Here is a 19,726-nt window from a genome sequence, read left to right on the forward strand (position 1 = left end):
TTCATGTTTATAAGTAAAGCATTCAGGTTCTCATGCTACAGTAGCTTTGGGCAAGAACTCTTCCCTTAAGGCCTGACTCTTTCTCTCACATCTGTGTTTACATTTTTAAGCTGAAAATGTTCAAGGTGATGTTAACAAAGCTCATAAGGCAGCACATACACACATACACACACACACACCTGACCAGATACTAGTAGTCGGCTTACCAAAGAGTGAAATCCTATGTCTGACAAGAGCTGCCAGTTTACAAAAGAGGCTGGAGGCATGAGGAATTAAAGAAATAGCAATGAAATCAGAAAATCAGGGTTAGTAAATGAACAGAGGAGTAGTAATTCAAGTTAAGAGTTCAATTTAATTTCAAGCAGAATATGGCAACAAGAAATAATCATGCAACATGCTGCACTGTTGAATGTACATCAACTAAATGGGTACCTGGTGACCATTTCTTTCTCCTTGTTGGAGGCATAGCCACTGCTGCTTAGATTCTTATTAGGGGAGGACAGGAAGTAGAGAGAGTGGTTCTTAAAGTACTGGTCAATGAGAGGGAGGAGCACCTGAAGGGCAACAAAGACGATGAGAAGCCAGGTCAGGTTAATCGCATCATGTTTGAACGAGCTCTCCACATGCAGTATTTGTGCCGCTTTCTTACTTTGGCAAAAAACTTGATTTCTTGCTCATGAGGTGACCTGTCTGTCTTGCCGCTGACAGCCATGGCTTCTGGATTGAGAATATTTATTTAAAAAGAAGCTTATTTGATGTAATTGAAGTCTGCTTTAGTCATATCTTGTGTATTATTATTAGTATTATTTTTGTCATACCTAAGTGGGTAATGAATTCCTGGGCTGAGTCAACATATTTGAGCAGCTTCTTGAGGAATTTGTAGGCAAACCTTTTCTCCATGGAGGAGGAATCCTGCTCCAAGTCCTTCAGACCTCTGCAACATAAGAAGATGTCTATAAATGAAATGTTGGTAAAACCTTGGTGATGGATTCCACGGCTAGTTATAAATTCATTCAAACTTTCTGCAAAACCTTAACTCAACATCAGAGAGAGCTTCTGTTTGTATTGACCTTGTGATGCTATATCCATTGATTAGCAGGAAGCGAAAAAGGTCCTGAGCCTTCTCTCGATCGCGGGCCTTCTCCTTGGCCGTCAGCGTGTCGTAGGGCACCAACAGAGGATGTGTTCCCCCTCCTGAAACCACAAGCAGCTTATTGTTCAGACACGATTAGCCACGTCTCTCTCCGCTGAGCGTCTCCGTGAAGGCAGATGGCGAACCGGAGAGCACCACTCGGCTGAATCGAGTTAGTCAAGACCAGCGAGGCAGACACGTGCATATGCTCCCAAACACATTTAAACGCAACAACCAGCACTTTACTTCCACCCACCCAACACACACACATACTCTTCCTGTCTGCTTTTCATGCGTCTCTAAGCAGTACGCATTTCTGTTCGGCTTCATTAGCAAATCACCTCGACTTCCAAGGTCACTTTTCTTCTTCTTGGCCCAGATGTTATGGTAATTTTCAGCCACCACCTCCACCATCCCCTTGAAAACAAGACAAAATTGAAGTGAGACGCACATCCCGCCCACATTACTCATTTGCATGCAGGAAGGATTGCTTTTGATCTCGCATTCAGATTGAGGCGTCCTTTGATACATGAAAAAGGGAAGAAGTGCAACAAATCAAACGCGGGGTCACTCACTTGCAGCTCTCTGGATAGAACCACGTTGCTTGTGTCTATTGGGCTCGGATTGAAGCCGTTAGCCTGAAAACACATGTAAGTTTGCGGTGAGAGTCTGAGCTTGATTGTGCTGTTATCTGTAAATCGAACGTTGGATAACAGAAGACTTAATAGCCTGTGTTTAAGGATTATTTTGTGTATTTGGGCTTATTGAAGGAGGTGATTAGTAACATTAGTACTGTGCTGTTGGTGGTCCTGTACGAAAACTAGAAAATGTAAAGTAAATACAGCTAACATTGCTAAGTTTATTTACAAGTAATGATTCGATAAAAAAAAAAAAGATCACGCTTCTGAAATGTAAATAAATTCTTGTTTAGAATTCATACAAGGTAACAGTATAATTAACTGATTTTAACCTATAAAGCTAAAAAACAGCACAGTAACACTACCAGGTAGAAGTTCAGCATTCAAAGTTCTGTTAGGATCGCAGGGATTCTGCATTTGTGCCTTTAACCTGCTTAAATGTGCATGTGGCATATATTCATGCGTTAACGATGAATTCATTCACGTTCATCTATGAAATTCTGGACTAAGAGGCCCAAAGCATGCCACGAAAATATCTCCTACAGCAACAGCACCGACCTGAACCGTCCATATAAGATCATGCTGTAGAATCCATGCTTTAAATTATTTATACCATCATCTGAATGAGCAGAAATTGAGACTCATATAATCAGACAACATCTTTCCAATCTTCTGTTCTTCACATTTAGTTAGCTTGGGTGAACTGTAGCCTCTCTTTCCTGTTAGCTGACAGGAGTGGTACCTGGTGCGGTCTTCTGCTGCTGTAACCCATCTTTTTTATGGTTCAACAAGTTCGGACATGCTCTTCTGCATATGTTGCTGTCGTTGTAACGAGTGGTTATTTGAGTCACTGCTGCCTGCCAACTAAAAGCAGTCTGCCAGATTTCTCTAGCATCACAGAGGCCCAGATAACTGCTGCTCACCGGATACTCTGCCTTTTTAGGACCATTCTTTGTAAACCATAGAGATGGTTCCTATCCCAGTAGATGCCAGTAAAATCCCAGTAGATCAGCAGTTTCTGAAATACTCGGACCAGACTGTCTGGCAAGTCACTTAAATCCACTTTGAACTTCAGCAGGTCGTCATGACAATGTGTACAAGCCTAAATTCATTCAGCTAAAAAGTAGCTGTTGAGTGTTTTGACTGTAAGGAATCACATACATCTATACTACTTCTCTGACAATCATAGTCAAGTCAAGCAAGATTTCCTCAACAGGAAAGCAAATTAGCAACTACAGCTGTGCTGGAGACGAGCAATTTTTCACCGTACAATCTTTGGAAACACTTTCCATCCCTGCATCGTACCTGTGAGGCCTGAGATATCTTTCTCATTTTCTCAGTCTCCCTCTGTTGAGACATGCTCTCTCCATCTTTGGTCCTATCGATACTCCACCCCATTGCCAGCATACTCTTCAGGGACTCTCTAATAGGCCATCTGTAAATATCCTTCTCCTGAAGCAGAGAGACAGAAATGGAGAACAAATAAAAAAACCTCATGAGCCTTAAAAGCCCTAATCTCTTTAAAGTTAATATTATTTACAAATATCACATTCTTCATACTGTACCTTCTCTGTCAGGCCTTTGTAGGTCCTCAGCTGAGGATGAGTCTTCGCCTTCTCATCAACACAGTCTCCATATTTCCACCCCAGCAGCACCTGAGGCGCAAGCAGAGAGTGACAGCAAACCTGATTGCCTTCAGAGTCTCCCGAGGACAAGATTTACTATTTGACAGACTGAGTACGAGATTAAGTACACATCATATTTTGCCGTGTCATGGTTGTTGCTGCTCTCAGCTTTTGTTAAAAACTTTAACGAATGAGACAATGCAGGCTAAGCAGCTGGCACAAGAGAGCGCATTAGCTCTCTACTATGGCTCTACCAAAGTTATTGTCAGCATGCCAGAGCAATCCCTCCACTCTAACAAAGAAGGAGGCATCGCCAAGGGGGAAGCATTACTGTGACACAGGAGAAAGAAAAGAAAATATCATGATAACCATCCATCCACTTTTTTCCCACTTATCAGCTTAAGACAGCTGGGCTAGGCTCCACCTACCGCTTCCAGGGACCCTGATTGGATATGCTGATATCATGATGTACAGCACTGACTTAATTTTGTTACTTTTATTCACTTTCATGTAGCTGAAATCCACCTCCACTGATTATCATCCTCCGCAGTGCCCTGCTCTGTTCTCATAACACCAGTGGCCTGCTCTAAAACAGCATCATTTAATAGCCATTTGACTCGGCGAAGGCTCTTACCTTCTCTGCAGACCATTTCTCATGGGTATGCTCGGCGTACTTGTTGGCAAAATGCTCAAGTTTCTCTGGAAGAGCGATGCTAGAATAAAAAGCTGACAGTTAGTCGCAAGTATGTGCAAAATGCATGTTAATGAAATTACGCAGAGTGTGTGGCTGCATTTTTTTGTGTGCATTGGTTTCTAATTGGTGTCTGGCTTCAGAATGGCTTACTTAGCCGTATTGATTGGTTTGGGGTCAAAGTTGCCCTGAGCATCCACAGAAACAGGCTTTTCCACAGTGGTACTAATGGAGGCATCCACATAGTCTGGCGGCAAAGCTCCAGCTATGGCACTGAGACAAGGCATGGCCATCTTGAACAGCTCGGGGTCGTACTTCTGCATGAGGAAAGAAGGAAAGCAACAGGAATAAATGTGAAATTGCATCTCCTCCTATAGAGCTCTGCAAATAAAAATGTTACTTAACAAATGCAAGTAATGTCTTCCACTGCTAATTTAAGCTGAACTTGAATAAAGTCGTATAGCCACTCCAGTCTTAAAGAAAGAGCAAGAGGCAAGCGGAAGAAACGTTAATGAAGAATTATTCTTAAAAGCTGAGGGACCGGCGTGCTCGGGGCTTTGGATCAATGACGGCTGTCCAGATATTGATGTTTTCAGACCGGCGCTTTGCAAAGCCTCCTTTCGTGAGTGGGCATTTAGAGAGATGTGCTGAGTCCAGCCATCTGCATTGCTAATAGACCTAAACCTATTTATACCCAAGTAGTGCCTCGAATACATACATGTTAATCAAGACTGCATGAATTATGGGATTTTTATTGAACGGTTTATCGTGTTTTTAGAGCATTTGGACTTTCCCTCACCCTCTGAGACAAAGAGTCAAACACTCCCCAGAAGATCTTCTTGGTAAGCAGTAGTTCATCTTCAGAGGCTGTTCCAAAGCTGCCCCAGCCTGAAGGGAGGCAGTAGTACTTCCAGTTTTGCTCGTAGTGGTTGGTTAGCAGCTAGAGGGCACAGGAAAGACACACATGCTTAGCGAGTTCAAAGACAGGTAATAAGCATGCACACTGCCACACATGGCACCGCACAGGGGAATCACTTCTTCCAAAATCAGCACAACTTAAAGTAAGAAACACTTTTGTGGGCCAGCCGCAATCTATTACATCTCCAGGGTTTCTTTGCTGTGGCCTGAGAGACAGAGTCGAGACGTAGAGCCAACAAGCCCGTAATGACAGTCCACTACTTCACCCCCTTGTTTTGTTTTTTTCCCCTCCTATAGCTCCCCACTTTGATTAACACTTCTTACAGGTGCGTTACAGCTGTGGCACCTTGGGAGGGTTTATGTGAGCGTGAAAGAGAGTGAGAGGGGCGAATGCAAGCACCATTACATTGATTAGAGTTAGTGGAAATGAGCTGTTGGTAGCTCCCCACCAAGCTGAAAATCTAATGAACGTATGAGAGCAAAGCGGGACCATGCAGCGACCACATGGACCACACAAAAAGAGCATGTAGAAACGAAAGGGAGAACTTAAAATAAAGGAGAAGACGGCGATTAAGAAGTAATTAATAATTAGGACGACGGGAAGCAGCGAAAACAAAAACACGAGGGCAGGGCGACAGAGGATCTGAAATAAAGGATGACGGAGGAATTTAAATGAATGAAAGAGCGAAGAAACTGTTGCCCACCCTTAGAGGCATCTTGCAGTAATCAGTCAACAAGGGCACATCAAAGACGAGGCGGCGCAGGAGCTGCTGCAGCATGGAGGGACGAAGGTGCCTGCGGGATAGGGCGGGAGAGAGATAAGAGCTCTGCTGCACTCGGGCTGCCTTTAAACATCTTCAGACTTTGACCAATTTTGCGCGTCACACTGACTCAAAAAGATGGTTAAGATAAGTTGTTAGTCTTTACTACTTCTGGAAAAGTGGTTTTTTTAACTCTTTCGCTTCTTACTTGCAAACAGACAGCAAACACTCCTCTATCGCATCTCTCTGCGCCTTGGTCAGCGATCGGCCTTTGGACAGGCGGTAGATGGTGTGCAGGGTGGAGTCTATGAGGGTGGCGTAGTGCTCGGTGCCAGCGAAGAGAGGGGCGCAGCGGGTGAGGAGGGGCAGCATGGCTGAACCGATGTAGCGGTTCATAGCCAGGGCTGTCTCGGTGGTACACAGACCCTCCTGTAGGGGGAAAAGGTCACACAACATGTCAAAACTCAGATATACAGTGATTAAAACTTTAAGGAGGCAATTTGAAAGAAGCAACATATGGATGTGTTCCAGCTATTTGTTGTAATCTATAAGCGTACTGTTGATTAATAAGAATAAAGAGCAATGACATTAATCAAACAAATTTAAAGCAGAGCTTTGGCTTAATGAGCTGCTTCTTATTGCTATAAAACAGAGCCTGATATTATCGATCCAGAAACTCCTTGAAGTTCGTGTTACGGTGGCTGGCTACTCATTACTTTTCTCCTACGCTGCTATCAGCTGCGCCTACCGTGTCCAGAGAAGTAGCAGCCCTCAGGTCAGGGAGGAAGCCAACTTCAAGCAGGTGAAGCAGAAAGCTCTGGGCTTCCACGCCATACACTCTGTCTAAAAACAGCACCATGGGGGCCTTGTGGTCGGGACAGAAGCTCGCCGACATGTCCGGCTCTGTCACTGACCCATCTAGGAGTTTGAAGCAGACATAACAAAGAGGAGTTTTGTGATCCACGCAAGCATGAAGCAGTGAAATACCCAGGGAACAGCATGCACTTCATAATGGAAAGTCTTTTCTAATTAGGAGAGCCATGCGTATTCATTAGGCCGCACGCACGCAGCAGTTTTTCTGGACCCTTGACTCGTTGTCTTGGTTCTTGGCCTGCTGACAAAGCTTGTGTGGCAATGCTCACAGCAGCAAATTTAAGAGGCGAGTCTTGCCATGCTTAAGCAGATCAATCAATAGAGCAAGACAGCCCGCTATAGAAATGATCTGGCTCACTCAGAGCCACGGCAGCATGCGGTAAAGCATCGCGCTGATTAAAAAGGCATGAGCAGTGAAATCGATAACTTTCCGCCTTGCACTGAACGTGCATAGTTTGGGAATCGCTGTGTGTGACATGCTGTAACATGCACATGCTCACACGTCACGTTGTTAGCCAGTACCTTTGTTAGTAATGGGCATTTTGAGCGGTATGCTAATGATTCCCACGAGGTCCTCAGTAGGCACCAGAGAGCGCAGGATAGCACGAATGCGCAGAGCTTCGCCTTTCCCTTTGTTGATGAGCTTTAGGCGGGAAAAGCAAGTGAATCAGAGGAAAATACAACAAAGCAATTCCATGAAAAACAACCTGTGACACTTTCTAAGAAACTTACATGCATCTCAGGGGCACAACGTCCTAACAGGTCGATGAGAGCAGAGTAGAACGACATGATGGCATTGCCCATGTGGACCACCTCCTCTTCATCGTCACCATCACCAGACCTAACAGTGGGAAAAGAGCAGAAACATTTTTAAGGGCATTGAAGCAAAGACACAAATCAACAGGGGCTGGTTAAAGCAGTTAATCTGAAGGCTAAGGCCTTGGCATTGATTTTACAAGATTTGCTTGATTTTTATGGCTTACACATCAGAGCTAACTCCCTGGACGGAGCCTGGGAGGTCCAAAGCGGGCGTCTCAGAGATCTTAATAGCTTCCTTCATGGCAGCCAGGAGACCGTTCCCTCCCTCTCCTCTCAGAGCAGGTCCGAAACACTCCGGACGACGGATCAGCAGCTTCACCACAACGCTCGAGTTCTCCTCCACACTCTCGCCTGCAACACGAACATATATGGATACGTGCAAGAATAGAGATGCTCGCCATTCAGCATGAGTAGACAACATCTGAGTAGACTTCGCCTTAAGCAAGTGACGGCAGTTCTTTTGAATCTCTGCTACGTTTCTCTGTGCGTTTAAAGAGAGGAGCGGCACAAGAATAAACAGACAGAACAAGTGAGAGATGAAATCAGGGAGAAACCAATAAATGCAGACATACCGTTCACAAAGACAGCAAACCGCAAGAAGGACAGATAGCGCTCTCCCTCAATGGGGTTCCAGCCAATGTCTGGATAACCTTTAGCCAGAAGCATTGGACAACTCTGAAGACCACAGCCAGCCAAGTAGGTGACCACCTAAAGATACATTACACACATCATGTAGCTCAAATAATCTGTGCATTCCCTCCCTGGTGGTCTTACCGTAGGTATCTCTTTCTTAATATGCATGTATAGGTCCTCAAGTCCAAACTGTCTTTCTCTCTGAATCAAGCAGGAAGACTACACAGTGACTTAAACTCACCTTGTCCAGGTCAGGTTCTTCAAGTGCCAGAGCCAGCCCGTTATTGTCCATCACTGAGGAAGCAGCCACATCTAGCGGAGTGGAGCCCCTCATAGCTGGCGAAGCTGCAACACAATCCACCCACACAGGCTCAGATAGTTAGTGTCATTTTTGTTGTGTCTTACTGTTCAGACAGCTACCCTGTGCCCACGTGTGCTTTTCAAAATAATGTGTAAACAGCAGGGGGTGCTATTTCCACTTTTTAAAATGTAACAGGAAGCTAACCTGCCTTAGTTTTAGGGTTCTTACCAGTTTGCACTGAACAATTCAGTCATACTAGGACATAACATAGCACTGTACATTATTTATATCACAGCTTGTTTGATTTCACAAGAGTTGTTTCCTTTTTAGCTTTTTTTCCCGTAGTACTAAATAACCTGCTGTAACCTATGAGCAATAAGTGAAGTCGTTCATGCGAACAAACACACACACATAAGTTCAATGAGTTGTCAGTTCATACAGCTCAGCTTTCACATATCCTCTGGCTGAAATGAAAGAGGTCTTTGGCTCCTTTCAGAGAATTCGACAGCCACGTAGCTACTTTAAGCTGTTCCCTTATTCACAAAGGGGTCGCCACAGTGGTCAGGTCAGCTTGTTTCTGATTGGCAGATTGTTTTCTTATATTCTTCCTGATGCAACTAGGAAGGGATGTGTGTCTCCTCCTGGTATTTGCCAAAAAGCGATAGCGGGAATTTAAACTGGCATAAGTCACTTGATAAAGAATATAAATAATTGATATTAAGTTATTTTGAGCCAGAAAGAATATTCCTGTCAGAAGCTGCAAACGGTTTTTGGCTGAGTGACTGTTATCTATACAGTTATCATTTTTCTATCAGAAAAATGTAACAAATATGACATCCCAGTTTTATAAATATACTTTAAGTGACCAAAAAGGACAACATTGATTATAATGTGGGAACCATAATGTAGAGTCATAAAGTCATACATCACGTAATGCTCACATATTAGATTAGATTAGATTTTATATATGACCCCTTCATTAATCCGGTTCACTAGTGTATTTACCAATATAAATAAAGTTAATCAATATTTAAAAAGCACAGAAATGTCAGAAATGACTTTTTGCCACAACACTGGGACCAAACCGGAGGATTTTTCACTTGTTACACGAATGTGTAAACCACTACACTCCTGTTCTAAACATGGCTGTACCCACCTAGGCCCACGCTGCTGTTCTCCAGTAGGTAACTGAGGTGGTCAAACATGGCCTTCTGATTCTGACGGCTGATCCGGCAGAAGTAGCACAGGAAGCGACAACAGCTGGCCACCATCTTGGGAAAGGCAATTTCCTGAAGGGTAGGATAAAACAGAGCCTAAGAGGCTCAAATGTCTTCACTTGGATATTAATAAGAGTAAACTGCATCTTTTAAAGTTTTGAAATGACTGCAGGCAGCAGCCATGCTTTTATGAGTGGACATGACTACTTTTATCCCTGGATACAGAAGTGTCCCTCGAAAAGCAGCTGATCATAAGTGGTTTTGGAGAAACTGTTGCTTCACTCTGGGGAACTGAGTTTACAGTAATGACTTCCTTCATGCGTGTTACTCTAAACTCCCCCCGCATGTCTCGGCTTCTAATTGATGCGTAAAAGGCCTGACATCGCACGCTGCCAGCAAGCCAGCCCGATTCAGTCTGCCCTTTCTGCCCTTCTGCGTAGTCAGGACCACGTCCTCATTAATGCAAACCTGCTCTGCGACCATGCTTTACACACAAAGGAAAGCATGCAAGACTGGATTAAAACACAGTTTCTGCTGAGATGGTGCTACAGACTCCATGTGGGTAAAGCAGAAGATGTTAAACCTGGGACTTGTCTCCTCCGAGGACATTGACCATGACCTCCATGACAGTCTCGTGCATGCCCAGTATTCTCATCAGGTTTGGGTGCTGGTAGAAGACCTTGTTGTTCATAATGTCACTAAAAAGCACATGAAAAGAAGCAAACGTTGAATATTTAGGTGTTTGCTGAAAGAAAAAAAAAAACAGTTTTTCTATCTAAATCAGTTCCATACGAGTCGAATGACCTACCCCAGTCCATCAATCATGAGCTTTTCCTCCTCCTTTCCCATTCGAACTGACAGCAGAGACCTGATCTGGCCCAGGGAGGCCAAGAGGTTGATGGTGTCCTGGACCGAGGCAGCGCTGATGGTGTACGTCTTCCTCATGGCTCGGAGGAGCTCTCCAACGCTGTCGTACTGCCTCCTCAGCAGGCTGAACATTTTGCGAACAAGTTCAGGGTCCTGGATGTGACACTCCTGGGACCAGCTGACCATGGTCTGAGAGATAAGCTCTTTCAGATTGGCTGGAAATAAACATGAGCAAAGACGACTCAGTTTCCTTTTATTAAACAAGCTGATTGCCTCGTATTAAACAGCAAAGCAGAGAAAGGCTCGCCGTGGCAGAAGCGCTCGCTGTATCGTTTCGACATCCTTATTGTACATCACGGGCCTTGAAAGGAACATTGACTTTGACCCTCTTCCCATTAGCTGGGGTCACAACAAGAGGCACTTAACATACAGTAGGCACACATTAATACACAAATTCCCTCCATTAACCTGCCTACTTGACAGCGTGCTTTCTTTTTCACAACTGACGCTTGAATATTGAACAAAAGAACTTGCTCCATGTGGCAAATAAGACCTTAAGAACAGAAAGAAGAAAGAAAAAAGACGGCAACATCGAAGTCTTCACGTGGCTTTAAAAAACAACAACAAAAAACTGGATGCTTGTGTCACATGAGCTAATCTTTGAAAAATATTAGTTTATGCCAAAGCCACACTTTCAGTGGGGCAGAAAGATCCACTGTTATGTAAAGAATAAAGAAGGAAACAGGATATGGTTTTAATAGTTCTTTGCGGCTAAAAGGAAACATTTGTTTGGACAGCTCATATGTGGGTTACTCTTAAGGCTTCATTAAAACTGGATCAATAGAGTGTGTGGGTTTGTTTTTTTATGGTTATGAACACACAAAGGATGGAAAAAAACATCAATTAAACAGTCCGGTACCATAAACGATGGAGTCATTAACACACAGTTGATTTCCTTAACAGTACTGCAATTAGGTGATTGCGTTTTTAAGACCACGTGTCTGTTTGGTTGATTGGTTCTCTTGGTTTTCAAAAGACTGTTTGACAGCAGACTGTCAGTCAGTGCACGGGTGTGCGTCTGTGGTTTTTTGTGAGATGGGCGGGAAGCCAGCAGGATGGCACCAGTAACAGATCCTGCTGCCGAGAGCTGCGTGGGTGTCAGAGAAAGGGCAGATGCAAAAGCTCGAGATTAAGAAGCGACATTTTTTTTCCTCTCTCAGCAAGCACCTGACTCGCACTCTGTCACACTATCAAACACAGTCACTGCCTGCTTTGCTGTTAAATATACTGCTCTCCCACTTTCTCCCTTACTACGCCCCAGTAAAGAAAGCTGGACTATCCAGAGTCACAGTGACGGAAACACACACACACACAGATCTCCTCATATCTGACCATTAAATGCTCCTACTGGAGAAACTAAACCAAACAGCTTCTGTGCTCCTTTTACTTCATTCTTATGAAATAATGGTTGAGACAGTGGAGCCATCTGTATCTTCAGGGACTCCAGGAGAGAAAGAGAGATGACGTGATGAAGAGCAGTTACAGCCTGAATCGCAGCACCAAAATTTAATAGGTGTCTTCTTCACTTGGTGTCCTACTACTTCCTTGGAGCCTAAACCCACTTAAAAGGAAACACACCAACAAATGACAAACCGTAGACACTAAAGCACACTAAACCTTTTTTGCGCCACGGACCGACAATATTTTCACGGAGCGGCCTTTAAGGTGTCGCGGATAAATACAACAAAATAAAACCAGTACTGGTACCAAAAAAAAAAGATTTATTCATAACACACGGGTAAAGACCCCGGGAAACCGAGTTAACGTTAAAAAACGATAAATTTCACACCCGAGCCTCAACTCTCGCAGCCCGGTACCAAATGACTCATGGACCAGTAACGGTCCAGGGGTTGGAGACTGCTGCACTAAAGCATATATCTAGTTTTAAACGTTATCTACAATCCCAGACACATAATATACACAACAACATTAAAACCACTTACAGGTGAGGTGAATAAAAAGTATTGTTTCTTTGCAGTGCAACACTCTGCTGGGATTCATGTGAATGTTACTTTGAAAAGTATCAGTCAACTACAGATTGTTTTAAACACATCACACAAGCATCCATGGTCATTTAAATCCCCAGTGGATATCACAAAATAGCCCAAGAGGTTCTGTGGAAATGCAGCTGATCATCTGGAAGGTTATTGTGGCTTATCAGTGTATGATAAAAGGACAGAACAAAGCACGAGCCAGCTCAGTTTTGTATTAACTGCACAAAGAGGGACGATAACAGGGATGAGGACAACGGTCAGTTGGTCCACAACTTTGGTCCACACTAAAATCATTCAGCAACGACACCAGTGGATCGAATCTTTTTTTGTTGTGCCATTTGAATATCCTAACATCTAGGAAAACCGTGCTTGGTATACCATTTAAGAGATCTATCATATTTGTATATGTGATTTGTCTGTGGCACTTTCATGATGTTTCAAGATATTTTGAACACAGGATGATTATTTGGGCAGGTTACAGTATGGTCACCATTAGAGAGGTGAAGTAGGGATGCTTTAGGGCTGGCCTAAGTGTGCACAAAATATCCAACTCTAAACAGAACTTTGCCCAGTTAAATAAGAACTTGTGGTCACTCACATTCAGTGGTGGTCCCTGATCCCTGAGAGAGGCAATTAGACACATCTCGCAGTTGCACTCTTGCGGCACACCCGTTATTTGGACCTGCTACTGAAACGTTTGTGTTGCTATGTTTGTGCTCGATCTCATGCAGTCTGCACGTGTCTGTGAGTTTAATCAGGTTAAGCATTGAGTTTTATCGCTGACGATTTTGGATTTTTTTTCCCCTTCGTTTCCCCGCTCTCATCTCCCGGAGCGGCTGACACAGGATCCTCTTCACTCTGAAGCCTCTCTGCTCCACCAGGCTGCATATTTCCATAATGAAATTGAAGGGAAATTGAAATGGAAATGACTGCTACCCAGTGAATCAGTCCACGTGGCAGCGGCAGACTGAGGGCGCTAGAAGTGCAATACAGAAACATCTCCTGTTAATTCTGCCCTCTCTTTTGTGCCAGGAACACAAAGAGAGACACAGAGGTTGTACAGAAAGAGGTGAACAAGGCCATGAATGAGCAAAATGTAGCAGGGACTAAATGTACAAGGCGTGAGCTCAGCACTTGTGCTTTTATGGGAAAACAACAACAACAAACCAAACCAGTTCCATGTCTTGCTCAAGGACACCTTTTTTTCTTGTTGTTGGACAGCTTGACTATGAAGTAACACATCCTAAGAGTAAACTGCTTCCACTTGTGATTCGGTATGCTTCTGCAGTCATATTCCTCAAATTTGTTGTTCCCCTGCTCACTAATTAACTTTTAATCCGCATCATCGTTAGCTCTTAACCACGTTCAGGTGTAACGATACAGTAGGCACAGCTCCATCATTCATGCAGTGCAATGAAAGCGGTGATTTCCTCACAGGGTGCAGCTTGCTCCATCCTCGTGGGCTCCTCTGCTTTGTGCGCCTGGCCTTTGATCCTGTTCACCAGCATAAGGAGGCGACCTTTAATCGATGTATCCTGCTCGTCTTCATCTTCCTCCATAGGGATTCCTGCGTTACACAGAGAGAAAAAACAACCACAATGTGCATGATGCGCAGGACAACTCTCCCTCTTCTTATTTCTTAGCAATTTAAAGTTTCTTTGTTTTTTTTGCGCAGGTGAGGCCGCCATTAGATCGGCAGCACCACGGAAGGGAGGGCGATTCAATTATTTATCAAAACATCAAGATGTCAGAGAAATTGCGGAAGCAGCGAACGTTCAAATCTTCTGCCTTGGCAGAAAGCGCTGCAGAGAGAGAGGAAGAAACATCTCATGAAGTACAGGCACAATTTTGCTGATGGCGACGCAACGGCAGCTAACAGTGCCAAGAAATATGTGCACGTAAAGCATTTTTCATAAGGATGTTTGTTTTGTTTATTATTCTTACATTATCAGCCATAATGCCGGCTTGTGCTGCCTCGGTAAAATAACTGTAATGAATTCTAAAAGCAATCAGGGAAATGTAACATTGCTGCATCATGTTGCAAAATGATGATATATGTGTTGTAATAAACATAAACAGTTTAGCATTGCGGTTCATAATGTTTTTTGCAAGAGCTGCATCTCACCACAGTGGAGCTGCAGCTGATTATGAAAATCATAGAGTTCCTCCTGGATGTCTGCAGGGCACGGGCAGTCCTCTCCCATACTGAAGTTCAGCAGCATGTTGATCTAAAATGTGGGAAAATGTTCAAATTAGATGCATAGAGATACAAAAAAAGGCATAGTTAGTTATTTTTATTTAATTTAATAACTGTACAGTACTCTGTTTATAGTAACCATTGTCCTTAATGTAAATAAGTAAGAAAAATTGTGTATGTTTCTGTTCCGTGTCCTGTTTGTTGTATATGTGTCTTTCTGGCTGCTGTTACAACCAAATTTCCCCTTGTGGGACAATTAAAGGATTATTCTATTCTATTCTATTCTATATACAAATTACTGTAGTACATTGTGCAGGGCTGGAGACTATCCCAGCTTTGTTATAATGTTGTTATTGCAGGAATCACAGAGAAAAAACGCAGCTCGAGTGGCTAATTCTCTCTCTGCGCTAACAGGCCGAAGGACACCATGACAAGCCATTAAACGAGCTGTGCTGCACTGAATTCTGTCTGCAGCCGTGACCTTAAAGAAATGCTCTATGTATGTGCACTCTTGTGCAGATGAGTGTGCCCTCCCGGGGAAGCAATGCCATCAAACCAAGACCAAGAGGAATGAATTTGCCTTGAAGCTTTGCTCGCACACTCTCACATATAGACAAAGAAGAGAGCTTTATGAAACATTAGGAGCCAGAAGCAGCTCTGGTTCTCTCTGGGCTAAAAGAGGCAGAAAGAACTGAACCAAAATCTACATTAATCTCAAATTAGTCACGTATTCAGACAACAACGGTACTGACCAATCAGTTGAAGCCATGAGCCTGCAGGTTTTCCGTATACTGAGTTATTACAGAGTCACATATTCTTTTTTTATTCTTTCTCTAAATGATGCACAATTACTGCCATTTACCCTCTGCAGCTATTTTGCACACTTGCGTCACACGAGCGTCACTACGATCACTCGGGAGATATGCGCACTGTCAGAAATCCATTAGCAGAGATACACAACTGCCGGGGTAAAGCTGTCACGAGGGAGCCCCGGCACAGATGAAAAGTGGTGCTGTGGTGGAGAAGCGCAATACATCACCTCTTTTTTAATGCTTTAACGTAAAAATGGAATAATCTGGTGAGTGTCGGGTTTTAAAATTTGGTAAACAGTCTCAATTGAACAAAAACAATCCGACACAAATGAAGGTAAAATGTGAAAAATTAAACACACCCTTATTGTTTCCTTTGGGATTAGGAGGGTTAGTGGCAGCTAGGTGCTGTTAATCAAACACACTCAACTCATTGATCATCAGTAGGCAGATGTTTACTAGTCTGGAGATTTCAGGTGTGTGTTAACACAATGCCTTAGACCACCAATGGTCTTAGAGAAGCAATAGCCAATAGCCACGAGGCTATTTCCAAACAGTTTGAAGTCAATCACTCTGCAGTGATTAAGATTATTCAGTAGCAGCAAACATTCAAGACATCCAAGAAAATTGAGCCCAATTTCAGATGTGCAATGCTCACAGAAGGCCTTGTGGTAAATGTTCAATTTCATGACACTATAAATACAAAAAGACTGAACAAGTAAGGGTTGTTTGGAAGAGCTGCAAGAAGAAAGCCATTTCTCTCTACAAAGAACAAATCAGGAGAATACTTTTGTGATTTCTATGCACTGTGTATCATTGAGATGTTTGGCCATATTGCACAGTGCCAAATGAAACACAGCATATCAGCACATAACAGCTCTTACCACTTGTCAAGCATGGCGGTGGAGGGAGATGATTTGGCTTTTGTTTTGCAGCTACAGAAATTGTGTAGCTGGAAAAAGTCTATGAACTCTGTACTGAAGTATTTGAAAGTCAAATGTGAGGCCGTCTCTCCAACAGCTAAAGCTTGTACAAATTTTTTGTCATACAGCAGGATAACAATCCCAAACACAGCAGTAAATCTACAGCAGAATGGCTGTAAAAGATAATCATCTAAACTGGAACAGGCCAGTCAGTGCTGCATTTTACTTCCTACTTTGGGATCCGCTGGCTTAGACCCGGCGTGCTTCTTCTCACCTGTTCTTGAGGCGGTGATCTGAACTCTTTGGTCTTCTTCGCTGTAACAGCAGCAGACATATTGAGGGCCAGCATCAGCTCATTGTAGCGGAACTTCTGGTTGTACTGCAGCTTGGACACGAAGCTGTCAGAAAAGGACACAATGGCCTCGATACGGTGCTTCAGTTCGCAGTCACAGAAATAGTGAAGCAGCTCGCACATCTGGAGAGGAGGCACACAAACAGGTACTCTTCCATCACTGTTGTGACAAAGCAGGTGTTAGTTATCAAGAATGACAGAAACATATCGAAATGCCTTATGGCTTCACATTATCCCACTTGTTAAAGAGAGATATTTACTCGTGAGATCATTTGTTCGATACGAGACGGAGCTATTTCCTGTTTGGCTGATCTCTGAACGGGCCTATTACATTAGAGCAGTTACGGAGCATTTGAGAGGACAGCTGTGTGGTTAGTTCGTAGCTGTGGATTGTCACTTTAAGATTACAATGTGCATCGATTTCACATGTTTTGGTTATTTTTATTTGTCTGTTGTGTATACAATTGTGTGTGTTTTCACGATCACCTGTCGTTTAACCGGCTCTGGCAGCCTCTTCTCCAGCAGTCCTTCCATTGGCTGTTGAGCCTCTTTGATTGCCTCTTCTTCTCCAGCTTCCACCGCCTTTTCCTCTGCCCCTGTTAGTCCCTCTTTGTCTGTGGCCCCCGTGGCTCCCTCCTCTCTTGCCTCTTTGAAGACGTTCGGGTCAATGAGCAGTAAAATCTTACGAACGTCCTCGCTTCCTAACACACCCATCGTCAGCAAGGTGCTAATGAGCTTCAGGATTGGAACAAACTGGTGCTCCACGCATCCTCCGACAGGATCTCGGATGTGGTGCCCTCCGCTTTGAACAGCCTCTGTCAACATCGAAATCGCTTTCTCCTTCAGTGCATCCAGTGGGATTTGGGGACTGTACAGATGCTCCCGTTTGGTGCTGATGAAGCACGGTGGGGTAAAGTTTAGGCGTGGTTTCAGGGAGGTGCTAAGCCCCACCCCAGGCGGGAGGTGCTTTTTAGAAGCATCAGAAAAGAGACGAATGGAGCGTGTCTCGGCCGTGACAGGAATGACGAACTCATCTTTCATCATGAGTCGTGCCTCTTTGGCTGTCTCCAGGTGGGTGCTAATCAGAACATTGTAGAAGCCCTCGCGTAACGTGCCAGACAGGTACTGATTGTCGATGGTGTACAAGAGCTGTGATTGGTCCAGGTGGCTGCAAAGGGCGTGGGCCACACGAGTGTTTCCCAGAGCGCAGAGGGCACAGTACAGTTTCAAGGTGTGATAGTGGAACTTCTTCATGTCCTCCTGCTCCGAGAGCTCCATGACGTCAACACACCTTTCATTAAAAAGAGCAAGAGTTAGCAGAATTCATGATGGTTCATAACACGAAGTTTGTGATCTAGTCTACTTGGTGGTCAGGGAGAAACTTTAAAAACTCATATTTTTCTATCTTGGGGATTTTTTTCAAGCCAGTAAGTTGCTTTTTACATGTGACAGCATCCAATGTGAAATTCTCAAGCAGCATCCTCTAGAGCTAAAAAGTAAAGCCAGTTCAGTGCAGTTGGACTTGAAATGGTCATTAAAGATGTCTCCATAATGCTGGGCTCACACTGTGCGATTTTTGGCCCATTTTGAGTCGTGCAACCGTTTTGGCGATCGGCCCGATTTTGGCCTTCATCGTGCGTCGTGCATCGTGTAGTATACGTGGGGTAACGAGACGCGATTGACACCTCACGACCAGCTCCCGATCATCAATCGCTTGGTCACGAGGATTTCAAACCTGTTTGAAATCCTCGCGACCGTCGTGAGGGTGTCACCGCAGTTTGTCACACTGCGCACACGCAAACACAAATGTCAGTGAAAAAGACGGCGCAGCGCGGCTGTGCAGCGTGTGATCTGGACACAAGCGATGGAGGCACAACTTGGAGAACTTTGGAAAGCTCATCCGAGCCTTTTCGATGTGGCCTCACAAAATGATCACGACCACAACAACCGTGAAAATAGTTGGATTTACACTGCTGCTCAATCACAGCTGCCTGATCATGTTTTTCATTAGCAATTTAGCAAAGCTGATGGTGGTGGTGTGTCTGTGTGAGTGAAAGACGGAGAGGGAGAGCGAGCGACAGAATTTCTGTTATAACCTTCATTTTTATGGACGCACAGTGTGAGCACTCAGGTCGCATCAGAGCATCGGGCCGTATAGTGCGAGACCTGCATCGTGACCTATGAACTTCTAACCCCTGCGAGTCAATCGTGCAGTTTGAGCAGGAGCTGAATAACGTGACTGAAAAAATCGCACAGTGTCTGCCCAGCATTGGTGAGTGACTCTCAATAAAACCCAGTCTTAAAGTGTCCAACGTTACCATGGAAGGTTTACAACCTGGTATAAAAAAATACTACTCCTCACCTCCAATCAATGTGAAAATCCAAGGTGACTTACATCTTTAGTTATCGCATCACAAGATTTTCAGAAAACTTGACCTTCAAGGTGACTGAGATTCAAATTTGCCTGACATTTCTAACAGATATGGTATTATTGTTATGGTATCAAATTGAAAACCCTACATCGCCTCATTCTCTAGTTATTGTGTTCACAAACTTAGCTGCCTACTTGCCCGGCTGGGTGAGGTTTTCACAGCTGAGGGTTAGAATGATTTTTCCCTCTACAGCTAATTTACCCCCCTTCACACTAACTGTGAGGAGCATGGCTGCTTTCACTCCCAGGTGGCTGCCCGCTAGCCGCTAGGCTTCATGCTAGCTAATCTGAGTCACTCAACCATTTTTGTGTTGTTGGTGCCTTTTCTGTCTGACAGAAAATATGGATAACTGTGTGGTGAAATTACAGTAATTTATTAGTTATGTTATTGGTGGTTTGTTGCTTACCATTAACTAAGAATCATGTGTTTATGCGATGTAGGTTACTAACCAAGTTTGCTAGTCATAGCTAATGGCACTGCACTC

General features: G+C 43.9%; 1 protein-coding gene across 8 annotated transcripts in view; it reads right to left on the reverse strand.

The window, feature by feature from the left end:
- The window catches only part of LOC146552644 (ryanodine receptor 3), a 108,241-nt gene that overhangs the window by 28,087 nt on the left and 60,428 nt on the right, over positions 1–19,726 (reverse strand). For all 8 annotated transcript variants that reach the window (XM_085257334.1, XM_085257335.1, XM_085257331.1 and 5 more), the window contains 27 exons: positions 17,297–18,101; positions 16,733–16,933; positions 14,655–14,757; positions 13,965–14,096; positions 10,417–10,690; positions 10,192–10,306; positions 9,548–9,680; positions 8,332–8,435; positions 8,030–8,165; positions 7,622–7,808; positions 7,371–7,479; positions 7,161–7,281; positions 6,514–6,683; positions 5,974–6,194; positions 5,709–5,799; positions 4,886–5,026; positions 4,240–4,403; positions 4,030–4,108; positions 3,336–3,425; positions 3,076–3,222; positions 1,708–1,770; positions 1,474–1,549; positions 1,071–1,194; positions 819–934; positions 650–717; positions 433–554; positions 207–256 (listed from right to left, as the gene is read on the reverse strand). In XM_085257334.1, coding sequence (XP_085113460.1) covers positions 207–256; positions 433–554; positions 650–717; positions 819–934; positions 1,071–1,194; positions 1,474–1,549; positions 1,708–1,770; positions 3,076–3,222; positions 3,336–3,425; positions 4,030–4,108; positions 4,240–4,403; positions 4,886–5,026; positions 5,709–5,799; positions 5,974–6,194; positions 6,514–6,683; positions 7,161–7,281; positions 7,371–7,479; positions 7,622–7,808; positions 8,030–8,165; positions 8,332–8,435; positions 9,548–9,680; positions 10,192–10,306; positions 10,417–10,690; positions 13,965–14,096; positions 14,655–14,757; positions 16,733–16,933; positions 17,297–18,101 — 4,142 coding nt within the window. The remainder of the gene's footprint in view (positions 1–206; positions 257–432; positions 555–649; positions 718–818; positions 935–1,070; positions 1,195–1,473; positions 1,550–1,707; positions 1,771–3,075; positions 3,223–3,335; positions 3,426–4,029; positions 4,109–4,239; positions 4,404–4,885; positions 5,027–5,708; positions 5,800–5,973; positions 6,195–6,513; positions 6,684–7,160; positions 7,282–7,370; positions 7,480–7,621; positions 7,809–8,029; positions 8,166–8,331; positions 8,436–9,547; positions 9,681–10,191; positions 10,307–10,416; positions 10,691–13,964; positions 14,097–14,654; positions 14,758–16,732; positions 16,934–17,296; positions 18,102–19,726) is intronic.

Source organism: Mchenga conophoros, linkage group LG19 (genome assembly GCF_057382185.1).
Source record: "Mchenga conophoros isolate Kocher_MC1m ecotype Shallow Benthic linkage group LG19, M_conophoros_male_GT1.1, whole genome shotgun sequence".
Taxonomy (NCBI): domain Eukaryota; kingdom Metazoa; phylum Chordata; class Actinopteri; order Cichliformes; family Cichlidae; genus Mchenga; species Mchenga conophoros.